This window comes from Rattus rattus, chromosome 10 (assembly GCF_011064425.1).
Source record: "Rattus rattus isolate New Zealand chromosome 10, Rrattus_CSIRO_v1, whole genome shotgun sequence".
Lineage (NCBI taxonomy): Eukaryota > Metazoa > Chordata > Mammalia > Rodentia > Muridae > Rattus > Rattus rattus.
This window is the reverse complement of record NC_046163.1, coordinates 18,868,386-18,895,447: the sequence shown is the minus strand read 5'-3', so window position 1 is coordinate 18,895,447 and position 27,062 is coordinate 18,868,386. Positions and strand designations below refer to the sequence as shown.

Sequence of the window (27,062 nt, the reverse complement as noted above, 5' to 3'; positions counted from 1 at the left end):
AGTAGATAGGATGAAAGGAAATTTCTTGAACTCGCTTATTATGGGGCTGTGGAAAGCGGAGACTTACAATTCTTTTTCATGACAGGGCCCTGCAGTCAATGGTAAGCAGTGACTAGGACCTGCCTGAAATCGCTGCCATGCCCCGTGTGCACTCAATGTTTTACATTTGCTCAGAATTTCCCACAACATTCTCTTAGTAAATATTTTTCTTCTTCCTAGCCTCCAGTGACAGACGAAGAACTTGGTTTTGATTTTCACTTTTGAAAAATGAGTGTATAGTGGGAGAACCACCTATATACACACATATATATACATGTGTATATATACACATGTATATATATATATATGTATATATAAAACCAAAAAGTCAACAATAATCTAGACTAGCGGTTCTCAACTTTCCTAATGCCATGACTCTTTAATACAGTTCCTCATGTTGCAGTAAATCCCCACCATAAATTTATTCCATTGCTACTTCACAGTTATAATTTGTTACTTATGTACCGTAATGTAAATATGATATGCAAGATACCTGATGTGTGACCCTCTAAAGGGGTCGTGGCCCACAGTTTGAGAACCACTGACCTCGCGTTCGGTGTCGGGCCTGAGTTTGCGCAGCTAGTTCTTTACAGAACGGAATGGCCACTGTCAGGCTGCTTTGGAGACACTAAAGCAGGACCCAGGAAATAAAGCTGCTTGGAAGAGCTGAGGGTCATTATCGTACAGAGGTTAGCGATGGAATCAAGTTGCGGAGACGGCTGTGATTCGCCACGCGTGAAGAAGTTAGTCAGAAGGTGTGGGACGGCAAGAGCGACACCACAGAGCTTAGGTGCAGCTGGAGCGTGGGGCCCGTGGCCGGGATGCCCAGGTGACTTTAAAAGACCTCTCCCATATAGGGTTCTACCCCATCAAAGTTGAAGACCTTTGGAGTGGATGACTCGGGGATGCCATTTTCTATACGGTAGACGAGAGGGAGAGACTCCATTTTCCTCCTAAACCTAGAGCAGCAAAGTCAGTGTAAGCGATTTCACCTGGCTTCTAATCCCTGCTGGTTTAGTTTCATTGTTATCGCTAGTACAACTTAGCATGGACACATGTACAGGATACATGTATGTGCATACTTACCTATTAGTTTAGCTTGTTGCGCCGGGTAGTTGAACATTGTTCAAGAAGGAGATAACGCCTAAAAATAACCCTTTAGTGGGACTCACTTAATATCATTTTTTAAAGCAACAATATGATTTGATTGGCAGTGGCATTTAATTCATCAAAATGAAGCTTGGCACAGAATACATTGTCATGCGATCATAACCGGAGTGCAGTGCTAACCTGTCTGATGGTCTCCTAGAGGAGAGCGCATCCCACGCGAGCTTATTTTTATACAGTTGTAGCGAGGTAGTGAGACCCAAGGGTAGTTGGAGATGTGCAGCTATGTCCCTTCTCATGTCAGCTCTCCACATCTTCACTCCATGACAGGACATGGGAGCAGATGAGACAGCCCGTCACTCACCCACACTGCCCTTTGAAGAAAGGCCATGGGGGGAGAAAGGTGCCGCAAATGGGCTGTGAAGTTTACATACACTGCCCACTGTTAAACAGATTACGTCTAATGAAGTGTCTAATGCTCAGGCCATATCAGCCTAATCCTTGGTGGCAGTTCATCCCTCAACTGCCAAAAAACACGGCCCTCTGGCCCTCTCTCGCCACTCTGGCCGCCAAGCACAGGGAGGTGCCCAGTCTTAATAAACCAAGACAGTGTGTGATCTGACATGCAAATGTAGGTCATTGCATATGTAAATGTGTGATTACAAACCTGCATGCCAAAACACATTAGTGAGACTTTGCTCTCAGCATGTGGTTGTCACACCGCCTTAGCAGTTCATGCTAATATTTGTCAAGTTATTGTGCGGACAGAAGATAGGATTGCCAGTCAGATTTAACGTATATGGATTAGATGATGACGTTCCTCGTAATGAAGCTGTGTTTTGCGGCTGAGATTGGCAAGATTATATCAAGAGAACGAATGGTTTCTGTGTGTCCGAAAGAGGGAACTGTGTTTCTTGGAGGCCGCAGACTATCCATGTGCACTGTGTATGTGTGTGTGCGCACCGATGTATGCTCACATGGACATGCATGCACGTGCATACGTACGCATTAGTGGGTCTTTAACATTCAGTTCACTAGGGGCTGCTCTATGGCAGTGCGACCCTATTACAGTGTCATGTTTACTGGAATTTAGCGCATACAGCAAGTACGTAGGGCGAAGAAGGTGGCAAAAATCTTAGAAGAGTACCCTCGTCAGTAACTTAAAAATTTATATCAGGAAAAGAAATAACAATTAAAATACCCTTTTTTAATGAGGTCTTTTTGAAAGCTTAGCGGTTTTAAAAACATTGATATCCATTGAATATATCTAAAATTGATACTTTTACCTATTTCCATAGTGAACTATGTGCCATGTTGTCCTAGATGACATTGGAAATCCAGGGATTACAATAAAAATTTATGACCGAGCAGTCTGACAATTGTCTAACTTTAATTTGTATATATTTTCTTACAGTAGACTTTTAAAGTTTTATTTTTTTTTAACAATTTCAGTAAGGGTGAAATTGGACATAGATCTTAATTACTGGGCCGAGTTGCACAGTCTGGTGTCTCATTGTCACCATTTTGGTGCTCAGGGCCGCATGGTATATTTGGGAACCAGGTCCTGCAGGTTTGTGTTGATAAGAACTACAATTGGTTGTCACGAAAACTAAATTAGAGAAGATATAGCCCCTAATGTGTAGGGCCTGTTAAGGAGTTAGCACCACAGTGTTATGGTTAGTAGAAATTGCTATTTTTTATTATCATAACAATTTATCCTACCATCTTTGATAAAACGAATGTGTGAATTTTATGTTTTGAGTTATGCTATATGTTTTAAAACAATATTTTATTTAAGATATTTTTATTACAGTTTTAAATTTGTTGCGTATGTATGTGAGTGTTCTCGTGACAGTGTGCTTGCAGAGGTCAGAGGGCAGCCTGAGAATACCAACTCTTTCTGTTCACCACATAGGTTCCTGGGATTAACCAGGAACCCAGTTAGTCTGTGGTGTTTTTAACCTAATGAGACATCACCTTAGCCCAAATATCGTGTTTAAAAAAAGAAGGGTTGGGTTTTCAGTAAGACTAACGTATAGTTAGCAAATTATCCCCCACCTCATTTTGAGAAAGGTTTAATGTCATGGAATCCCACAGCAGAAATTTACAGTTTCCTTCAGTATAATAAATGAGATTCAATTAGCAAGATAGAGTGTACAAGGCTAGGAGTTACTGTACTGCTCATATATCAAGAGAGACTCTTGGAGAAGCCCAGGACATGGCATTATCAGCCTTACCCCAAGTTCATTTGACGGCCTAAGAGGTCGAGTTGGATATAATTTGTTTATGAAAGGGTGCCATCTTTGGAAGCATTAATATGTCTGAACTGTTCAGGTCACTAGAGGGTGACTAGGCAGAGTCACTGGAATGCTGCATTTTCCAGGCCTTAGCTCAGAGTTAGAGCAAGTACTAAGGTGTGAGAAGGGGGGAAGAGTGTATTTACCAGTAATTTAGGACTCTTATAAACCCTCCAAATAGGAAGCTCTCTCACTGCCCCAAAGGGCATACGATTACTAACAGACCATGGTATGTTATATATAGGTAGAGTTATCAACAGCAGGCACATAGGAGCATTCTATGACCATGGATATAAGCTGGAGAGATGGCAACATCTGAAGGCAGTGGGTGGTCCACTAAGGCTTACTTTCATTGTAACTAATTGTCCAGATTACTGACTGAATCCCAGGGTTAGTTGTATTAGTGTATCACTGGTCAATCAACAAAAGAGGGACAGTAACAGTTACATTTTGTAAGTGGTGTTTTACTTAGGCCTCTTTCGCCACTGTGTATCTGCCTAATATCATGGTTGCCTCTCTCACCACAGTTCCGGCAAGCTGTTGGAGAGCAGAAGCCATTTCTGATTATTCTGCTTTTGGGCTGATTAGCAGTAGTAGAAAAAAAGTTTAGAATGGAATTATTTTACCTCTAATCAAGAGGTTATTTGCAATTAATGACTGCTAGGAGAGGGGAAATCTGTTTTCTTCAGTGGAATGAGCTGCATTCTAGGGCAAGCTCAGGAGTCCAACACAAAACCGGACTTCATGGTTATTTTGTGTGTGCGGCTGCTGTGGTCGTTATGGCTTGGTGGTGACTTTGTTTTGTTTTGTTTTTGGTTGGTTTTATGAGAATGAGAAAAGTAGAATATCATGTTGGTGAATGTAAGGACAATCTGTGAGGACTGGAGGGAAAAGGGAAGGGTATGATCAAAATATACTGTGTGTGGAAAAAACTTAAAGAGAATGTCCAGTTAAAAAGAATGAAATGATTTCTTTCACAGAGATAATGAAATATAATAGTATAATGGTAAACTGCTTGCCATTATTAATTCATTCATTTATGAATTCAGCTAGCTCATTAGTTTTCCAGAAGCTACAATAGCGTCAGGAGTTTAAAAATGGTTGCATGTATCAGTGGACAGATTGGAGTAGGTGAATACATGTATATGTGTAGGGCTGGGGGAACAGTGTCTATTTCAACTCAGACTCTTTAAGAGGGATAAGGACCAGAGAATACAAGATGGGTTGAGTCTCGCCTACACTTCGTGACCTAAAGTCAAGTTGCAGAAAATTCTTACCTAAAATTTCAAAATCCTTCTCCTCCTCTGTCATTCTCTTTCCTTGATTTATTGTGTGTGCTTTTTTTTTTTTTTTCAGCCTTTTCATTTTTTTGTTTTTATTGGGACAGGGTTTCTCTTTATAGCCTTGATTGTCCTAGAACTTACTTTGTAGCCCAGGCTGACCTCAAACTCAGAGATCTGCCTGCTTCTGCCTTTTGAGTGCTGAGATTAAAAGCCTATGACTTCAATACCCGGCTAGCCTTCCCCTTCTTAAATGCTATATATATTTCATTTTATTACCTGCCTTCCACAACCACTCTGGTGTAAGACTCCCCAGGACTGAAGTTCTATCTTCAATTAATTGCCTTCCGTATTCTCAAGGAACTCAAATATCATTGGTGTGGGGCGTTTGCAACTATACTGTAAGCAGTAAATACCATGTATGTCATATCTTCATCTATTTAAGTCATATGTCTTTGTGTACATTGGATGACTGAAACCTTTTTGTATTATTTTTAATTGCAGAAGGCATTACGACCAGATATGGGCTATAATACTTTAGCCAACTTCCGAATAGAAAAGAAAATTGGTCGTGGACAATTTAGTGAAGTTTATAGAGCATCCTGTCTCCTGGATGGAGTTCCAGTAGCTTTAAAAAAAGTGCAGGTAAGATGATTTTTAACTGTATGAATTCATGTGAAATTATGGTGTCTAAAAATTAGATGGAAAACAATTTCTGGAATGATTTGGGTCATGGAACTATGGTTTGAGAGTCCTAAGAAAGAACATTGTATTTTAAAGGCTGATTTTGAAGGTAATATGGGGTAGAAATTAAGTTTTCCATATCATGTTTGTACAAGGCCCAGGCTAAATCTGTCTCCTCCTCATTATATATATGTGGCTCTAATACACAGAAATTAATGAGTAGTTAAATCACTTTTTGCTTATTCCCAACTAACTCAACAAATAAATGAGACTCAGATTATGATTATTTTATTTGGCTTGACAATTACTGGGGGTGTCATCACCCCTAATCTACTCCTCTAACTGCTGGCCTACCTATCTCCCCAGTGGCGTACCCCAGATACTTGCTGTTTCTCCTGGCCATATGCGCATGGTTCCTTTCCCCTCATGGCGGCTTCTTCCTCTCTCCCATTCTTCTTTTCTTCTTGTCTCTCCTCCTCCAACCAGGTCACTCCGTAGCCAATTTTATTTAACCAATAGTTTTAAATCAAGCAACAACGTTTGCACAACTAAAGCTCGTAAGCGTGAGAAGTCACTTGTAGACCTAGACCTCTGTGTATAGAGTTCAGCATTAGTATACATAGCAATAGACCAAGCCTCAACACTACTCTCAGGCTTTAAAATGCTGACAACTATTCCCCCCATACCCAACAATGACTGGGGGTGGTGGCAGCTCTTAAGAGGCAGAGCCAAGTTGTCACTCACTAGATGTTGAAGTGGACTGTCTCAGCCGAAGCTCTGCATCTATTTGATATCCAAAGAAGTAACTTGTTTATAACACACATGAACTCCAGTGCAGCCACATGCCCCGTAATGGGAAGGGAGAATGATGGTGGATCATATTTACTTGGGGGAAGTAATGGAGAGGAACTAAGATGATTCGCCTGTGATTTTAAGTGCTGTATTAGTGTCGCGGAGTTAGTTTGGTTGGGCAGTTTTGTTCTTTTCAAACTGGTTGATCATTTTCCAGCTCCTCTTCTAAGCCTGGCCCTAACGCTAGTGTTCTAGTTCCACTGTACATGGGGATAATTATGAGGCACGCCCACTTTCCGGAGCCTTGTCATGTTTCATTTGTCCCAATGGCGATCCTCAGCCTGGAAAGCACTTGGCTTTCTCCCTCTCACGTGATCCATAAGCTTGTCGTAGCCATTACGGAAACAAAGTTTTCATTCTTATTTCAAGATGGAAGGAAATGTTAGAGTTAGGCATAGATCGCTCAGAGGGGGAAAGCGCTTACCTAGCATGTGTGTACCAGTGTGTTTGATTCCCCTGCATTTCAAAAAAAAAAAAAAATCACATTTTAGATGAAAGAACCATGTGGCATGTGTTTAGATTGTAAACATCTGTTTATAATGTCATTATACCCAATCCTCAGCTTATGAAGTAAACTTTAAAAATATTTTTTACTTGTGTCTTTTGCTCATTCTTCAAAAGTATGCATATTATAAAGTTAGTGCCTGCTGAGGTTGACTACAGTTATTTGCTGGTCAAATGCTTGCATGATATTGTGTGTTTTTACTAGCATGCGTATACAAGGGATTTTTTTTCCATTTGTGCTTCAAAGTCAAAAAGGTGGTCCACAGAGCATGCTTGTGCACCACAAGTTAATTCTGGGTTGTTTTCCAAAGGCGGACTAGTTTATTTTTTCTTTTTTTGGAAGCATAAGGCTGAGGCAAGCGGGTAGATTTGGGTTTGAGATCAGCCTGGGTTAGATAAGTGAGAGGAGTCTACAATAAAGATGTCCGTGTTTAGGAAACACATGACTCGGGGGAAGATTATTCCTCTACTAAAGACTTTAACTCTTATTAAAACTCTACTAAGGTTCCACTAGCTGTCTGACTACCCAGTGCAAAGCGTGCTTAAAACCAACTGCGTGTTAAAGCCTGTGGCCTGGTCGCCTGCTAAATGCGACTGCAGAATAGAGATGTCAGTTTGAGCTGTTGGAGTTGAAGCCAGACTATAAATGGGAGCGGTTGAAAACAGGAGGAGGAATTTGAGAAGGAGACCAATCAGGATTCTCTACAGATCCTTAGGTGGGGCCATCCTCACGTTTGTTCTCAAGATGCAGTCACAAATTCCTCCCTCAGTACCTCATGGAGAGAAGACCTTACCGTTGCCAAAGGTGGTGGAAGCCAAGGGATAAAATTCAGGGTATTTCTTGGCTCCCTTCTTGGCTTCCTCTGACAGTAAGAATAGAAAAGGAACAGGGCTCTAGCTCCATCCTGTGATTAGTTTTTAATTACAGAACCTTGTTACTAGAAACAGGAAGAAAGAAGGGGGCAGCCCTATTGGGAAGAAGTAAAAGCTTTTTAGATTTTTAGCATCTGAGCTCTATCTCTGTGCTTTGCTCGTTGTAGTTTGGAAGGTGGAGGATGACTCAGCCCGTATAGTTGAGTTTCTGTCCAGCCTCCAATGTCTGACTCTGGCTGCCCCTGAGTTGCACTGTGTGCCTCGGGTGCCGTGTGTGTGTGTGTGTGTGTGTACTCTCGAGGGCATTGTGGTGGGGGGAGGCTATCAGTTTGCCTTGTCTTTCCTCTTCTTTAATTGATTCTGTGCTGTCTCCCAGTTTAAGCATAACTTTGTACTGAAGAGGCAAATGATTCTGTAAGCCGTGCCTTGCCTCTCTGATTAGGGAACAGAGCGTCAAGGCTTTGTGAGGAGAACTGTATTTGCATCCCAGACATGTTATTGAGTTCTATGATGGATTGCTCTTGTATTGAACGAGGAAAACCACTGTTCTCCATGTTCAAAAAGTAATCTGCTCTCCTCACAACCAAAGAGCGTTGCTATCCAAGTGAGGCGCTGCTGTGAAGACTTCCCAACAAATATTCACAAAGTTCCTGAAGAACCAAATACTGGATTTTCAGGCTACGTCACCAGTCTAGGAGTTGTATTACTGTTCTCAACTCTGTGAAAATCATTCCAGAACTCTTTGGATGTGTGGTGTGTGGATGCTGAAGTATGGCTTCTGTAATATCCTCGTTTGCAAACCTGTAATGGACTATTTATCATCTCTACCCTGAGTTTAGCATTCGGGGTCCTTAAAGATTCTGTCCCATACCATTTTGTTCACTTTTGGGCCGTGAGTACCAGTGTGCTGAGTTCTAGCTACTTCCCTACAGCTTTGCCTGTATCTGTAAGTGGAAGGTGTGTCTGTGCTGAGCTCCTCGCTTTTTCCACATCGTAAAGAAATCTAGCAGCCTAGAGCGTGTGAGAACAGAAAACAATCTTTTAAAACCCCGTGTCCATTCCATTATGGTTCATTTGCAAAAAGTAAGGTGGTCCCTTACCTGCCACCACTAGTCTGACCTTCTATGTGCGATTCTTTTCTTCCCCGTCTCTGGTTCCTCCCTGCGCAGCTTCCCTTCCTCCTGATTGAACAGTTAATTTAACCCAATTCCTTGATTACTTCGTGTCATTGGCCAGGGTATAAGACTGAGACCAAAATATTTGTGATGGGATTTAATGAGATTCTCATGGTCTAAAATCCTGACATAGGTCTCCATGGCAGCAGCCTAGAGGAAGGAGCATAAATAAGTATTCCTTGGAGTGTGAACGAGATAAAAGCACAAGAACTCAAGCATTTTGCAGACATTAGTTGGAAGACAGCATACCAGCCAATTAAGTGAGCTATAGCTTCTGCGTTGGCGGCAGGTTTGGAGGGCAGCACACCCGACCTTTGTTCCGACCTTTGTCCCGACCTTGTTCTTTGTGTGAGTCTGGCCTGGTTCGCCTTCCCACCTCCTCACACCCTGTTTCTGTGTAAGGTGTTTCTCTCCTTGGGCGCAGCACAGCCATTTTCAGTATGGCTTGCTTTTCACGTCATGGCCACTTCACAGCGAGCTCTGTATTGCAGCCATTGCCAAGGGATAGGCCCCCTTCTCCCTGCTCTGTTAGCGCTCTTTTGTTTTGTTTTGCTTTTAAATGCATCTCCTCTTTTATCCATTCCTTGCCACCACTCTTGATCTTTCTGAAGCTAGGCTCATGGTGTCTGTACGTCCTTGACTGTCTTGCCGCCATGTTACCTGTTCTGTCTCCTAGTCTCAAAATCCCTAACTATTCTCATCTCTTTTATTTCCTCTGTCAAACCATACTTAGTCATTGACCTCCCTCCCCTATCAAGTACCACTCAGTATTATTCAGAGTTCTTATTTGAGATCTGTTTGACCGGTTTCCATAACTTAATTCGATCCTGGTCAGTTATTATTTTTTAAATAAGTTTTTGAAAATATTTATTTATTTATTTATTTATTTATTTATTTATTTATTTTTATATATACCGTGTTCTACTAGCATGTATGTCCTGGTCAGTTATCTTTTTTTAAATAAAAATTTAAAAGATGTATTTACTTATTATGTGTAGGGTGCTATGCCTGCATGTATGCGTGCACACCAGAAGAGGGCATCAGATCCCACTATAGATGGTTGTGAGCCACCATGTGTTCGCTGGGAATTGAACCCAGGACCCTATAAGAGCAGCCAGTGCTCTTACCCTCTGAGCCCTGTCTCCAGCCCCTGGTCAGTTATCTTAACACATTCTAAAATGGATGCTGTCCTGTTCCAGTCCCTCTTTGTCTTTCTAATCTGCTTTCCCAGTTGTCTCCAGTCTTCAAGGCTCTGTTCACTTTTATTCATTTTTCTGGTTCCTCCTCCTATGGGGCTCAGGTTACTTCTTGGGAATTTGCAACTTTTCTTTGGAAGTATATTCCTTACAGCTCTAATGAATGTGTTCTAACCACAGGATTAGGAGCTCCTCGCATCAATGGGAGTACGGTTATGTTCCCTATTTACCCTCATGCATTTAGGCCAAGCAGCAGGTTTTATGATCATGGCTGTTTGCTTTCTTACTCATATCTTCAGAGAAACTGTTACTCTAGTTCCCAGAAGCGTCTTTAAAACCCCGCTGGTCCTCACAGTTAAAATTTGCTGTTTCTACCCATTCTCACAGCTTTCCATGTACCTCTACACAGCTGCATACCTGTACACAGTCACACCGCTGTACACAGTCACACACCTGTACACAGCCACTCACCTGTACACAGATGCACAGATGCGCATCTCTGCACAGCTGCACATCTCTACACAGCTACACACCTCCACAGTTGCTTACCTCCATAAGACTGCATCCTAAAGAGTAACCCTATCCCCAAGTAAAGCTTGCTGTGTTTCTAGTTTCATGAAGTATTTTCTCCGACCTTTGTAATTTAAAAGAAACCGTAGCCAGATGGTGATGGTGCACACTTTTATTCCCAGCACTCAGGAGGCAGAGGCAGAAGCAGGTAGAGTTCTGAGTTCAAGGCCAGCCTGGTCTAAAACATGAGTTCAGGATAGCCAGAATGGCACAGAGAAATCCTGTCTTGAAAAACAACAATGGCAACAACAAAACAAAACAACAAAAGAAACCCAAGAAGAGCTTACTGATGTACTGAAACAGACTACCCTGTCTGACAAGCCTGATAAATTAGAGGGCACCCACTGGAGACAGTTCTCTGTAGTTATGGAATAACTGTGGACACAACCAAGTGTCTAGGTTCACTCTATCACATGGCAGAGTCTCTGGAATCCATGAGCAGGAAATGGAACCTTGCATCTTAACGCCCAGTCTGGACATGTTGGTAAGCATGAGGAGAGAAGAAGGTTGATGAACTAGAGTGGGAAGAGGGTACTAGAGAGCTTTCCAGCACTACGGGAGAGCTTGTCCCAGACTCACTACTCAGTGCCTCCCAGCACCACAGAGCTCGCTGTAGAAAATTCTTATGGAGAAGGTGGATTATGGCTCTCCTTCCCCAACTCCCAGTACCCAGTGAAGGTTGAGGGTTCTGGCTGGCCATTGGGTAGCTTGAAGCGGGGAGGGGGCTTCTCCTGACATTAGAGTTAATTGGGGCAAAACTTGGAGAACAGTTGAGGTGCAGTTAAGTGTGAGGGCTGAAGGAGAAGTGAGGATTTGTCACATGGAAGACAAGGCTACTCGGTGCAGGGACAAGCTACTCCATTAATTTATTCATGTCCTTCAAAGTAGGAGGGTCCAGGAGATGATTTGTATGTGGGAAATTTAAAGGTATATGTGTATACATGGGTATATATTAGCTCAATATATACAGTGTATACATATGTACACATGTATGTGAGTGAGTGTATATGCATCCTTACTACATTTTATGTGTGATTTCATAGTAGTTTTTAAGAGATGTTTCTATTAAGGTACACAGATGATTCTTTTTTGAAGATAAACTGATAATAACTTTGGATGAGTAATTTGGATAAAATTTGAAGATGACAGATAAACTCTTTTCAAAAGGATTCAGAGAATACCACGAATGTATCAGCTGTTACTTACTTGACCACAACTAATAACTTCGGCTTTAACCAAGAATAAAATAAGTTTTGAAGCCCCAAAAAACTTTGGATTAAAAATAAATGTCTACTGAAGCCTTCCATATATGTGTGTGTTATGTAAAAATGTCTTTTCCTTTTTACAAAACCCCGTATCTTTTTCTATTTTCTGTCTTTCCTCGCTCATTAAAATGCCAGGCAGCTTTGAATCTGTGCTGGGAATGACTTATTCCAAAGATTCAGCCTCTACTTTTGTCTTGACATGTTGACTAAAGAAAGATAAGACGCACATTTCCAGTTAAATCCATTTGTAAATATATTTGGTTCAGAAAGTGTTGTCATATTAAATGTGCCAGGAATGAGTATTTTTCCCCAAGGTTTAAAGAACAATTTTTGATATTGTTGAAGAGTCAGTTAAAAATAAACTCTTCACAATTCTAAATTGGCTGAAATACAGTTTGGGCTAAATATTTATTATTTACATGTAGCCTGCATACAGGTGTGTGTGCATGATTTTCAAAGGTACTTATGCTTCTCACTCTCTGACGTTTATTATTAAAATATTCTTCCAAGAGGCATTGGTTATTCAGATTATTCCTGTGCCTCTTCGTTTGTGAGTTTTCACTTTTTTAACCATTGAGGCTACCAATCTCCTTTCTCTTTCTCTTGGGCAGTTTCCCCACAGGGATTCCGTGATTACCCAACATACTGACTGTTCTAAGAAGGGTCAGTTATCGCACGGCCTGTGACCAGCAGTTCTAAGAACAGTATCAGCGTCCATCGTTAGGCAAGAATTAGTCATTTCTCTTGGTGTTCATCTGGAGATATATAAATATGTCCTCCGCTTAACCTCATAGAGAGAGTGACTTAACAACAGGCAAAACCCTTCCGCCCTCCACTCACTCACCTCCTTCCCCTCTGCCTTCTGCTCTTCCTAGCTTCTGTTTACTGCAAAAACTGTATGAGTCACTACAGTAGACGGAAGGGGCGGAGCTTCAAATATTTAGTCTACTAGGTTTGTGGACATTATGCTTGTCTTAAATTTTTAATTAACATCCCCAATTTGAATTTTACTATGCTTTTAATTGGAACATAATTATAAATCTTTATAGCTTACATTGATAATTTACTACATGTAAGCAATATGTGGTTATCAGACCAGCATAATTGGTCATTTTGTTGGGGGGAGGGGAGCGGTTGGGGAGCCACAAACACCTCTCTTTTAGTTCCTTCTTAAAATAAAATGTATGATCAGTTATTATGTTGTCGTCTTTGTCCTACAGTGTGAACTCTAGAACATTCAGAACCCACACCTGTTATGTAACTGTACCTTGTCAGCCATTACCTAGCCTCGAACCCTTCTTGACCTCTAGTGACTGCTGTTCTGATGTATATGGGAGGTGTTCAGTATCCTTTCCCTAACTACAAACATTCGTTTCCCTCACTACTTCAGCATACACATCTACCCGACTTAAGTAGTAGGACTTAATTTGAGTTGTTGACTAAAAATATCATTCATTGAAATAGTGTTATATGAGTAAGGTTGTTTTTTACATACTCAGAACCTTGAAATGTCTTATTTTTAAAGATATAGGAACATCCTTTTGGTTATATGCTTTTGGGTTATCCGTCCTCCTGTTCTGCATCATAGCATCCCAAAGAGCCAGTCTCTTTTCTTGAAAATTTAATGCCAAGACATTAAATGTGTGTCTGACTGTTTATTTATATGTACCTGGACTTGGTATTTAACATAATAAAAATTTCCACCATGTCTTCAAAGATCAGTCACCACCCTTTTTGTTTTACAACCACCCTCTGGCAAGAATAAGGCCAAACCCATTAGAAGTGTCTGTACAGCAAAGTAGGGGTTTGGAGCTAGGGTGCCAGTGGAATAATTACTGTGTACCCCACCGATGAGCTGTGTGACCCTTTGTTAGTCTCTTAGGTTTTGCCAGCGTCTTTTTCTTCATCTACAGCATGGGAATACTCTCATCCTTGTAAGGCTTAGATGGGAATTAGATGGTCTGTGAAACACACTCAGTTTATGTCTACTGTTCAATGTACACTGGTTATTAGTGCATTATCCTATTGATAATCACCTTCATCCGGGTTGTTCGAGCCAGTGCACACCCAGCTGTTGGCCTTTGGAGGAAAAGCATCTAAGGCTTTTGTTGTTTTGTGTTCACATAAGATAAAGTTCCTTTGGACCATCACCATAAATAAGTGTACATAAAGTTTTCATGTGTATATTGTGTGTATGTGTGTAGAGGGAAGGGAAAGATTGTTATAAAGAATTTACATGTTAGCCTAAAAAACATTTTACTAAATAATTCTAAACTTCACTTTTAGATATTTGATTTAATGGATGCCAAAGCACGTGCCGATTGTATCAAAGAAATAGATCTCCTTAAGGTAAATAATGATCTATGGGCTGTTTTTAAATATTTCTGAAGGTGTTGATAAAAATGACTTACCAAAATGCTACATTTCCAAGTAAAACAATTTTTAAGGCTTACTTGGTGACCTACTGGTTCAAAGGAACACTGCGTAAGTTAGAGTATGTGTGTTCAAGACTGTGATTTTGATTTATGATAAAACAATTAAATCAGAATATTATGTAGAGTCAACTCTTTCCAAACACTAGATACACGGGCCAAAAACACTGGAGAAGTTTTGTGTAGCGCATTCCATCCAAACCTATGCTATGGTTCAAGTAATATCAGTACATATTGCTGTCATCTCAATATGTGTCATACCAAGAGCCTGGACTAACCCAGAGACTTCATGTTGATAAACATTTCCTAAATCGTGTTTACAGATTTAGACACAGTGAACCGAGATCCTGTGTCAGGAATTAACATTTTAGTTCCTTGTCCACCTGTGAGATGAGGTTCCAGTCACCTGGACAGTGTTTTGGCGGTGGTGGTGTTCTTTTACAGAATGGCTTATGCTTTATTTTTCATTTCTTTTCAGTCAAATGTGACAGCCCACACTTGTGATCCCAGTACTAGGGAGGCTAAGGTGGGCAGAGCCCAGGCTTCTGGACAACCAGGGCCACAAAGCTTCTCTTTAAAGAAAAGGGAAACCTTGCTATTTTATGCAACTGTGTACATTCTTAAATGTATCAGTTTTTACCAAAGTATTTCAAAACTATGTTTTCTCACTCTTCTCATTTGAAGTAACTGCTCTAAGTACACAGGCACATACACTTGCACACATGCACACGTATTTACCCTCAAGTACCCACACACTCATACACACTCACACATTGCACACAAACTCACATGTGTGCGCATGTGCACGCATACACACACACACACTGGCACAACTTTTTAACTAGAAATAGCATTATTAGGGACATCATGGGGGTAGGAGGGAAAGCTTCCAAGTACAAAGAAAACCACATGTAATTGATGAGAATTTCTCTTTGAGAAGTCATGTCTTGTGTTAACTGGTTCAGAGTTTGAACATAAGATTTGTAAATGTGTATGGCGTGCTGCACATCTTTCTTCAAGGTGAGATTTTTTTTTCCCCCTTAGGGATGATCTTAGTCAACTCACGTAGATAGGTTCCATGTAGTTGTGCTTATATTTCTCGATGTAAAAACTATATTTAGACACTGCGTAGTAAATGTTAATTGTGGTCTAGAGCAGTCTAGCTGTAAAGGAACAGCTCTTGTGTAAAAGTAAGAGAATAAAATGATACTTTTACACTTTAATGTTTCTGTTTGATAGTCTCATTTTAAGGATATAATTTTGAGCAATTAGTAATTCAGTTCTACCATTTACTTAATGCCTTTATATGCCTACTACTAACAGAAGTACTTAAAAAGATCTTGAGTACACTATTATAGCTAATAAAATATTAAATATTAAAATAAAAATTATTCATATCCGATTTTACTTTGAATAGCTATGTGTTTCAAAATTGACTATAAAAATAGGCTGTCAAGATATTTGTAATTTAAGAATGAGTAGCCATAGCTAAATTAAAATTATTGATTTCGACTTTTTTCCTTAGCAACTCAACCATCCAAATGTAATTAAATATTATGCATCATTCATTGAAGATAATGAGCTGAACATAGTTTTGGAGTTAGCAGATGCCGGTGACCTCTCCAGAATGATAAAGGTAAGTCTGTTCATTCATTTGTTTTTTTTCTGACAGAGTTGCCTATGAAATAGGTAGCCATGGTAGCTACTTTAAAGGTGATCAGGACGCTAATGGCTATGAAGTTGCCCTACATAGCAGAGTTAGCTCTAGCTAGCTTACATTTCTAAATGCACCCACATCACTTTGGAAATGGGCTTGCAGACTGACTTGTTTTCTGAGGTTAGAAGTTTTCAGCTTCTTACTCTGAGCATAGATAGTATCCTTGGTCCTCTGTCTTTGGACCTCAGGGAAGGAAGGGAGGACAGAAATCCAAGGCTGGAGTCATGGTACAGTTGTTGAAAGTTTTTGCCATATAGGGGTGAGGAGCTGAGATCAGGACTCCCAAGCCCATGTAAAAAGTTGGGTACCACTGGGGATGGAGACAGTGATTCCTGGAACTCACTGACTAGCCTGAGAGCTGAATAGTTGACCTCTAGGTTCAGTGAGAGACCCTGACTCGAAAAGAAAGAGAACGATTGCAGAAGGCATCAGCCTCTGGCTTCTACACATACATGCACACCCATGCTCAAGTTTCTGCACAAACACACATTCCACGTGCATGTGCACACACGTGCACACACCCACTGATACATGTGGAAAGGAAAGGAAACCCAGGAGCGGCCTGAGCTCTTTCAGAGAGGACTCATCAGAGAAGAATTTGGATCTCTGACTAAAGAGCTACTTAGCGTTCTTCCATAGACGTGTATTAATTGGGTTTGTGTTCATTTGCAGCAATAGAAAGCACTGAATAAGAGGAAGTTCACCTGCTTGTCCTTGCCAACATTTACTACCTCTCCCTACCACTTTCTCCAAACTATAATTCACAGGGATACTGTAGTGATTAAAACCATTTATCCAGCTGTTAGAATCCTGTTTCAGTCCCTTGACCAGAGTGTGGTCTCAGGGACACATTTACAAGACAGCTCCAATATATAGTCTATATCCCACTGGCTGGGCCCAGCTAAGTCTTTGTTGCCGAGGAAGACAAACTGGCCAGTATGGAATCAAACCAAACCAAGCAAAGGAGCAAAACAAAGCTAGTTAGAGCCTTCTGTCACCTCCATTTTGACAGAGACTAAATTAAGGCTCGAAGAGGAGTGACGGCATGGCAGAGGGAAAGAGGTTAGGAGTTAGGGATTGGGGTTGCCCTGGGTGGAGACTTCTAGCATAGCAAGGATCTAGATGGACTGAGATTGTGATTTCCTGGTAGGGTGTGTTTCAACTTCTGAGTGGTCTGGGTATTCGCAGCTTGTGCATTGAGTCCTTCTTTGGGCAGGTAGAGTCTGGGAAATGACTAATAATCTGTTGCTAGTTTTTGGAAGGAGAGTTCCAAACATGTTCCTTTAGCCCTCTAGAGGATCTTGGGAAGTAAAGGTAACACTCTAGAAACATAAGTACCATTGCTGTAAATAGCAGACCTGGTGTTTTTAGACAGGTCTATTAGGTACAGTCCTCCATGAGGTTTCCTTTACTGGTACTCATCCCCCACCTCCAACCCCTGCCCCGGCACCCACCACAGAGCTGAAGACCGAACCCAGGGCCTTGTGCTTGCTAATCCCCAACCCCTTTTAATTTTTTTATTAGATATATTTCTTTACTTACATTTCAAATGTTATTCCCCTTCCTGGTTTCCTGTCCATAAGCCCCCATCCCCTTCCCACTCTTAAAGAGTCTTTGAACATCAGGTGCAAGTACTTGACCATCTACTCCGCCAAAGGGCTTTACCGCTCCATCTCATCACTGTTTTTTTCTGAGCAAGGTGCTTGGTAATTAAGAACTTGGCTCCTGAGAGGGGCTTCAGGATCAGCCTCTGTAACTTGTGTAACTCTTACAGTCCCTTTAACCCGTAAGATGAGCACGGTTGGCCAGTTTTCTAGTTATAACAGCACCATATAAAACGAAGTAAAATTCAATTCCAAGCACAGGGAAATAAAAGTTAAGGTAATGTCATTATGTTATGGGAGCTGGCCCAGCACTAAAGTTGAAGTGAATCACTTCCAACCGGTTATCTGATTTTCTGTTTCAGGGACTTTTCACCACTTACTTATGCTGCCAGCTGCCAAAGGCTTTCTTTACAAGTTAAAGAGCAATAAAACTTTATAGTCATAGCTTTAAGAAAAAAACCAGGATGTGTTCTATGTCCACTTGTGTGGACCACCTAGCTGTCTAAAGGAAAGCTGTCTTTATAAAGGACTGAAACTCATATAAAACTGTTTGAACTTTAAGGTGTGAGGTTTTTTTTAATTTATTTTTTATTTGTTTTAATTACTTACCTGGAGGTGCAATGGGAAAGAGGGTAAATCTTTGTTCAGAACAACGGGATTCTGTGTGGAATGGGTAGTACTTCTGTAGACAGATGGGCGCAGCCTTGCAGTGTCCTCTTGAGGCTTCTGACCAGTTTGCGGATGTGTATGATGTAGCCGACTGTTTAGAGGGGATCAATCAAATCATCATAAGGTTTGAGCATGACGACTTTATGTTCTTTATGTCCAACCGTAGAGCTTCTGTCCCTCTGTTGTGTGTGTCAGTGTAGGATTTGGATGGTGCTTGCTTGCCTTGTAGGTTCTGGCAGTGTTTATCTAGTCTAGATATAAGGCCTTCTTGGTGAGAGTCCCTAGGTCCTTTTAGATCTCTGGATCTAAAACATGAAAGGCATATTGTCAAATATCTTTGGCATAAGAGCTGTAACAGATTTTGAATAACAAGTGGATCACTTTGGATCCCGGGTATTGTGTATGTGTGTGTGTGTGTATGTGTGTGTTGTTGTTGTTGGGTCCTGGGTACAGTGTATATGTGTCGTGGTTGTTTTGTTTTCTTTTCCAGTATATTATTTGAGACTTGACCAAATTGCTATGTTGTTTTTAGGGAATGGCTATCTTTCAATGATCTGAATTGAAGGTGTCTTTTTTTGAGTAGAATTTTATTATGGATTAATGCGATTCAATAGCACACATAGTTATGTGTGCCCCCCATGCTTTGTTTTGTGATTATCTCCTGTCTTAAATACAAAAGGCCGGCCTGTCTTGGATTTGTTTTCTCTACTTTGCATTCATTAACATTTTCCAGAGGTAATCATCAACTCTATGTGCATAAAACCTCCCCCATGTTGTTTTCTGTCTGGACACAGATTTAGTTCAAAGACACATGTATGACAACATGTATATCCACATTCACAGGCAACTGACAATTTAATTATTGTTACTTTCTTAGAGAAGAAGAGAAAGCTCAAGCATGAAGTCTGGTATAGCATGTTACAACTCTACACCTGTCTGGCTCCATTGTCCTGTGTACATTTGTGTGATACTGCTGAGAAACAGGATATACACATTTTAACTCATAAAGACTGCCACCTTACTCCCCTGAATAGTTTATGCCATTTTATAGCTTTTTCTTTCTTTTTTTTGAAGCAAAAATCCACCTCCATTTTTTCTTGGTCATTAGCACATGCCAGAGATTTGGCTAACACCTTTTTAGAACTCAGCACGTACCACAAAATACATACATTTCAACCGATACTCATAGAGAATTATGTGGCTTCTGTTGCAATAACGCATATAAAGGAGGCATGGTTTTCATCAGGACGGCTGATGTGAGATTGGAAAACATCGATGGCAATAAAAGGCTTCTAGGTGGGGTGCTGTATGGTTTCACTAACTCTTGAGTGATTGAGTCTAAACTACCACATATGTAAATTGTTTTATAATACCTGTCTTCTAATGTTATTATGAGAGTGAACTCTCTCTCTCTCTCTCTCTCTCTCTCTCTCTCTCTCTCTCTCACACACACACACACACACACACACACACACACACACACACACACACAGAGTACGTGCACACACAGTATCTGGGCCTATTTGAATTTTGGTGCTCCATACATACCCAATTCTTTTTTTTTAATCCCTTTAAGACTCTACCTAACCCAGCTTTTTCAGAATCCAGAGTCTGCCTTCCCATGTCCAAGTGACTAGAGTCCTCATGTGTTCCCACTGGCCTGCTCCGACTACCTGTGTCTGGCACTGTGCTCTCCTTCTGTGCTCCTGCTAACTTACTGTTCCACGGGAGCCGTAGTTACCTGTCCCTCTGCCTGGGTCTCTATCCTTTCACGGCTTTCTCAGCTTAGCTCTTACCATTTCCAGTCAAGCTGGAACCATTGAGCATCTTCTGGGTTTCATGTGTTACCATGTAAACGTCTTTGTTTCAGTATTCATTTACATGTCTGTATACACATACAGACATATACACATATTCCTTATTAATTCACCCATTCAAGAAGTTTGTTTTCTGGTGGTGGAGAAGGCAAAGGAAATGATAAATAAGTCAAGTCTATGATGGCGATTAGCAAGTACAATGCAGAACAGCAGAGAGGCAAAAGGCAGGAGTTAGGGGGACGGATGCCACTATCCATTTGGCATGACCTGAGAGGGTCATAGGGAACAGCTCGCTGTTCTAGCCTCACCTCTGCTTGCTTTTCCAGTAAGCCACTGCGTCCAGCTATTGTTCTTGATCACCCAGTAGCATTTGGATCTGCTTTACGGCTGCCTTTGAAGTATTCCTTGGCTCTCCTATTCCTTGGCTCTCCGTGTGCTAAATGGTTTCGTTGACTGCTAACCTCTTGTTTACTGAGCCAGTCTCTTACCCTTGCCTTTGGTGGTGGCGTTGCTTGTTGGTTGGTTGGTTGGTTGGTTGAGGTAGGGCCTCATAAAGCAGGCTGGCCTCAAACTCGCTATGTAGCAGAGTCTGATCTTGAACTCTTGGTCTGCTTGCTTCCTCCCTAGTGCTGGAGATTATGCCTGTTAGCCTCATACCCAGCCAGCCTATACTCCTGCTGTTCTAAGTTGAAAACAGACCTTTGATTTTTACTCACTGATGATCATGTCATTGGTGCTTCTCTTGCGCCTGTACACAGATTCCTGATCTCTATAGACTGCCCCTGTGTTTCTAAGCAGACACTCAGCATGGGAGCATACCAGAGACCAGGGCTCTTCTCGGACAGTCCATTCTCTCAGAGCTATTTCAGTTTGTCACAGAGTCTGAACTTTTTTTTTTTTAACCCATGTTTTTCTGATTTCTCTTCCTGTTTAGGTCCATTGCCCCTTTTCTTTCTAGACTTTGAAATTAGCCATCTCTTTTCCACAGATTGAGAGCTTTCTAATTTACCCTTCTCCTCCAGGATCCATTTTATAAATCTATTTCTCAATCAGTCTTTAGGGGTCAGGAAAGAATAAGAAAGCCTTCTGTTTTCAATCAGATCCTTCAAGTCTTTCCTAATGAGGGTGAATGTTGAATAGCTTGGCAGCCTGTGTGGTTAGGGAGATGAACTTTCTGAAGGAAGAATCCCAGTCTGCATGGTCACTGTTCATGTCCTAGGACAGTGTCTGATCTAGGGTGGTCAGTTAACCAATGTCTACGGTAGAATAGAGCTTCTGCATGCCCCATGTTCTCTGCACAAGGATCGTCCACTCCTTGAGCTTCTCTTAGTTTTTTTGTCCTTAGTCTCATGTGTGTATTTCTTTCTGCTGTGGACGCCCTTCTTCATTCCTGATCAAGTTTCTGTCTCTCTATCCTTGAGCTCTTCACTTACATACCAGTTCCTCGAGACTTTTCCTTTGACCTCAAAGGTACTATGGGTTAAATGTCTTTGGACACACACATCTATTTTCCTGGTGCCATGCTTCCCCAACATGGAGTAATGAGATCCCGTTGTGATTCTTTTATTGGTATTGCCTGAGACTTGATGCTCTCTTGAGCAGAGACTGAATCCTCTTTCTTCACTGGGCTATCCTCTGGTAGGTGCCTGGGTGATAGTAGGAGCTCCACATGGCACACAACAATTGGTTCTATTACCCTGGCCACCGTTCTCTGTTCCCAGGGCTAGTACTTGACATGTGCGGTAGTTTCCTAGGACTCTGTACCTGGGTCTCATCCGGACTTGCTTCATTACTGAGGGATGGGCTGAGTGAGAGAAGAGCCTTCTGATGCAGCAGTTGGAGAAGTAGGTATGGGTGGAGATCCTCAAATTCTGAAGATGATTTCTAAATAGCCTGATGTCATAACCATTGTACCAGGATACCGACACAGGAGCTTCTTTTGTGAAAGCACATGATAGTGGCCTAACGCTTCACAAAGGGAAACGGGAGGCTAGCATTGTGTGCTGAGCAGTGCTGGAAATCACCACACAGCTCCACAATGTGCTTTCCCTCTCTCAAGTCTTCAGCCTAATTGGGTTAGAAATGGATGTATAGCTCCTGGTCTTTATTCCAGAGATGAACCTCTGGATAGCGTCGCATCAAAGATTCTTACAAGTAAATAATTAATTGGTTTAGAGCAGACTGACAAATATAATTAAGCAATTTATAGTTGAAATATTCAGTCTTTCTCTAATTAGTGACAGAGGAGTACCTGAGGCTGTGGTCAGATGAAATACTTCCCAGATGAGTTTGAGGATAAAAGGAAGTCTGGGGTGGGTTTTTTTTTTTTTTATCATAGATTTCTTCATTAACAATAATCACAACTCTAAAATAAAATAGTTTTAGAGAAGAGTTTGAGTTCAGTTAAGTCACAGTAGTTTGGATGGAAAGGAAGTCTAGTGTGCTTCATTGTGAAATCTCAGAAATACAGAGATTCATTCAGACTCCGATGTAAGAGTTTTGTTTATGTCCTCTTGTCAATGGTATCACTACAGTACATTTTAAATTTACATAGGTACTTTTCCAACATATACCTCATTGAACTGTTCTAAGTACAAGTTATAATTTATAATGCGTATTTGAAAGACAGTTGGATGCAATAGGAAAATATAAGTGTGTATATTTATATGTTTTAAGCCTATGTTGTGTTAGCCTATCAGCACAACAAAATATAGCCTTATGTAATTAATCTCTTCGGGGGCAGCTCAGAAATCTGCCTGCTAACAACTCTCTTCCGACAACACCATGATTAAGAATGAGATGCGTACTGGTTTAAGAAAATGTTTTCAGCAAAATATGCAGTACACATAATTCAAATGAATTAATCTCTTTTAAGACTGGAGTATGTCATTATTCCAGCTAGTTAATGAAGGCTCTTTTCATATTTCTAATGCATTTAGACACAGATTGTATTCTTGGACCACTCACCTTGTATTTCTATTGTTTCCGTTTCTTTGTCTTTCCTTTGGCATGTGTGTGTCTTGTATACTCCCTGTGAGGGAATTTTCTTCCTTGTAGCTATATGATTAAAGTCACTGCTGTTGACTGGCAGCCATACTCAGTTGGATAGGTCCTTGTGGTTTTATGCCACATAACCTTTTCAAAGGCTAGGCCAGGAGAAAAGTCTTTCTGGTTGTGAGTCTCTTTGACTTCTTGTAAGGGCTCAGCGGACTATGTGAGGCCAGTGCAGGATAATGGCCCTCTGGCTTAACTCAGAGTCATCTGGTTTGGAAGCTTAATTACATCTCCACTAAGTAGTTCTGTCATATAACAACATATAATCTGGGAACAATATTTCTTTTATTTTATTTATTCATTTAAAACTGATTAAAATAATAGTTTTATTTATTTGATGGTTTCATACATGTACACAGTATAGTTTTAGCAATCCCATCTCCTTTACACACTCCCAACTCCCCCAGGATCCACCAAACCACCTTCCCAGCTTCATGTTCTCTTTTATTATTATTTGTATTCAGAGCCCCAATTCCAATTAGTATCAACCTTGTGCAGATGAGTGTGGGTCAGTCCACTACATCGTGGACAACTTACCAGCAGCCACAGCATGGTACTGTGTAGCCCAAGGTGACCTTGAACTCACTAACTGTCTCAACCTCATAGATTCTGGATTCCAGGTACCACTCTAGCCAGTTTAGGGATAAATGTTACAACATTCACTTGTCTAACTCATATTCAAGGGAAGAGGGATTATATTACAATGCCTTGGGAATTTTCAGGAGTGAAACATATCATATAATTCAATTTATCACAAACTGATACATTAGCTAGACTATCAGCCATGTTTTGAGGTGATTGCTATCTTTGAAGAATAAAAGTTAGAAAACGTGTTTACTTCCTTGGTTGGGTTATTGTTTTATATCAAGATACACTTTTACTTATCCAACGTAAAGGTTGTATTGGAAATGAAGTCATTTCGAAATGTCTTTTACGGTCATGACCTCTGCACACTTAAAACGATAAAGTCTTGCCAGCAGGCATCATCTCTCTTTGATAGGGCTGATTTATTATGTATCAGGACATCCACACTTCCCACTTCAGCCTGTTGCCTCTAGCAGACAACCAAACCTTGCCAGTGATCCCAAATGCAGTCTTGCAGTAATCGCATATGCCTGTGCTTATGTCATTTAAATCAGCTTACTGGATACAGTACGCTGTACAGCAGAGTTACATGTGAATTATCCTTCGTCTTATAATTGTGAGGTTTGAGAGCAGAATGGTACAGAACTTAAGGATTTCCTTACATTGACAATGATATGTCATAGAGACTGCAGTGTTGTCTGTGATGGGACTAAGACGTTAAGTGTCAATTCTGAACTGTGTGTACTTGGGAAAGAGAGAAGATGACTTTCCAACTTTGTGGTTCCTAGCGTTGGGAAGTGTTGGTAGCACTGGATGAGAACTACCTTTGCAAACTACCTGGCACATCCTAGCAGGAACTCCAGAAGAGCTGGCGGCTACCAACTCTTCTGTTTTAAGCTCTCTTGTTTAGGTTTTTTTGTTGCCTTGCTGTCTTAACATCTCTTGTGTGTTTTCTTTATCCACATGAAAATGAAAACATCTTTGTATCTTACTGTTGCCTGGTCTAATATTAACAAAGAGATAAATATTTTTGTGATCATCTATGTCATCTTAGAGATCAACTTTTGCTTTACTTTTTAAAGAATTATGAATTGTATCATTTATCTATCTAAAGATGGGGTTTCGTGTGACTTTGCTGTGTGACCTGGGTGGGGTGGCCCTGAATTCCTGATTCTCCTGGTTCTGCTTCCCAGCTCCTGACATCATAGGTGTGTGTCACCATGCCCAACTTCTGCTTTTTAAAAATCTGACTTAGCCTAGAATACTCCATGCAGTATGGAAAACCTCTGAGCTGCTTGGAAGTGTTTTGAACAACTACCTTAGTAACAGATGCTTCTCCTAAGAGTTGCTTACCTGCAATGCAGAACCTTTCCCTGTGTTTAATTTTTCACTGATTTTTCAAAAAAAATATAAATAAATGTTCCTGGTGCTGATATACCTGTGTTCAGAAGACAGATTATAGATGAAAGAACATTGTGACTCGGTCGGAAAATATTTTGTCAAAGTGAGTAGAATATGAGATGCCAGTGGTGTGTTTAGTGGTCTCCTTCTGGCCAGACCCATTACGTCTACATCTTCAAAATCAAAGCCTTCTCCTGACCACCAGGAGTAAACGTCTTTACACACTGCGAATTAGTGTAAGACAGAAACTCCAGCTAATTGATGTTTTACACACGAAATTCTCACACACACCTATAGCAAGTGGTTGATCATCTGAGTCTGGCAGTTCCTTACTCTATGTTCAGAAGAAAAATATTTCCTTAGAAAAACTGATAAACGTTGCAGTAAATAGACAGTTACAACTTCAGAAACACTGTCTTTTCTGTAGCACATCTCTGCCTTCTTTACAGTAGTAACTGCAAAATGGTGTTTTATAAAAATAAATACATTATAGTTGCAAAGGTGTCTGGAGATACAACATCCCTGCTGATGGTAAATATTTGACCCAATTACAAGTTGCTGGCAGAGGGACTCTACCTGCTGACACCTCACTCTTGGCCGTGCATGTATTAAGTGACCCTGTAAAGATCTACTGGCCTGTTTTTGCATTATTGCTAACGGGAGACTTGAAAGACCTGTAAACTTACCCGTTTTTAAGTGTGAAAATGTGCCAAATAGACATTTATGTGTTGTTTGCACACTATCAGTTTCAGTAGAAACTGCTGAGCCACAGACAGTATTTAGAGGTGGAGGGAACTTTGGGAGCTCACACTCAGATTCTGTGTAATGTAGCAGGGAAACTGACCGTCCTTGTTGAGTGGCGGGCTTAAGGTCACACAGCTAGCTATTGGCAAACCTCATAATCACTTCTGTTCTTGAGACAGGTCTGCATGGTCAGGCACATTTCGGCATTCCAAGAAGGAAATGCTTCCTTATATGCAACATAAGTCACTTCTTGATGTTGTTTTTACTATTTAACCACCCTAGTACATTTCTAAAAGTTGCTTTATGTAAGTTCCAGTAAGAAGCTACATAATTTTGGGGCCCCTTGACAAAAAATATTGAGACACTTTAAGGTAACAATAAAGGGTCCTTAAACCAAGTAGCTGGTACAGAACCAACATGGCTACATGCCCATGGCACACACGGCCTCTGAGAAGACCAGATGCTTCCTTGCAAGGTTTTCTTCTTTATAAAGATTAGCATGCATAACGACAGGCTTGGGCATTTTTATGACATGCATATTCATACTTGTCTCAAGGATCAGTTTCCCTTCTCTGTTATGGATGTATGCTGGGGAGTTTCACGGAAGCTTTTTGAGAAATTTCTTGAAGATTCTAGAGAGACGGGCTGAGAAATAAGCAGTGTACCTGGGGCTCCAGTGTCCAGAATGCAGAAGCCAAGGTTTCCCTGAGTCCGAAGAATAGTACCGTGCTACCCAGGGCCCATTTATGCATGAGTTCAATGCTAAGCATCCAATTTGCAGGATACTTTCTAGTTAAAAACAAGGGTGTCTGTCAAGATGTATTTTCTTCAGAACTGAATGGGGTCTGCTTGTATAAGTCTGTCTTTCATAGCAATGAGTGATTTCAGCAGTAATGTGATCTCACGTTTGTGTTTATGACTTAGTTAGCTTTGTGTTACGTCTGGTTTTTCTATTGAATTCAAATGAATATTGTTAATGGTGGTAGAATATACATACAGTATTTCAAGGTGAGCGCGCTTCACTAAACCCATACAAAAATTATAGCCAAGCCGTCCATTAAACCTGAGTGGCACCTTTTGTCCTCAGACCTTTGCATATTTTATTTGGGTTTTAGAGACGTTCTGTTTCATAGAGTGAACATGGTAAATGTGCGGCAACATATAACCTTACCTGTAAATACTTTGATTGATACTAAT

The 27,062-nt window shown here is 40.8% G+C and overlaps 1 protein-coding gene across 3 annotated transcripts in view; it reads left to right on the top strand.

Annotated features, from left to right (window-relative positions):
• The window catches only part of Nek7 (NIMA related kinase 7), a 132,992-nt gene that overhangs the window by 72,143 nt on the left and 33,787 nt on the right, over positions 1-27,062 (top strand). For all 3 annotated transcript variants that reach the window (XM_032914820.1, XM_032914817.1, XM_032914818.1), the window contains 3 exons: positions 5,228-5,368; positions 14,129-14,191; positions 15,800-15,910. In XM_032914820.1, coding sequence (XP_032770711.1) covers positions 5,246-5,368; positions 14,129-14,191; positions 15,800-15,910 — 297 coding nt within the window. In that variant the 5' untranslated portion in view covers positions 5,228-5,245. The remainder of the gene's footprint in view (positions 1-5,227; positions 5,369-14,128; positions 14,192-15,799; positions 15,911-27,062) is intronic.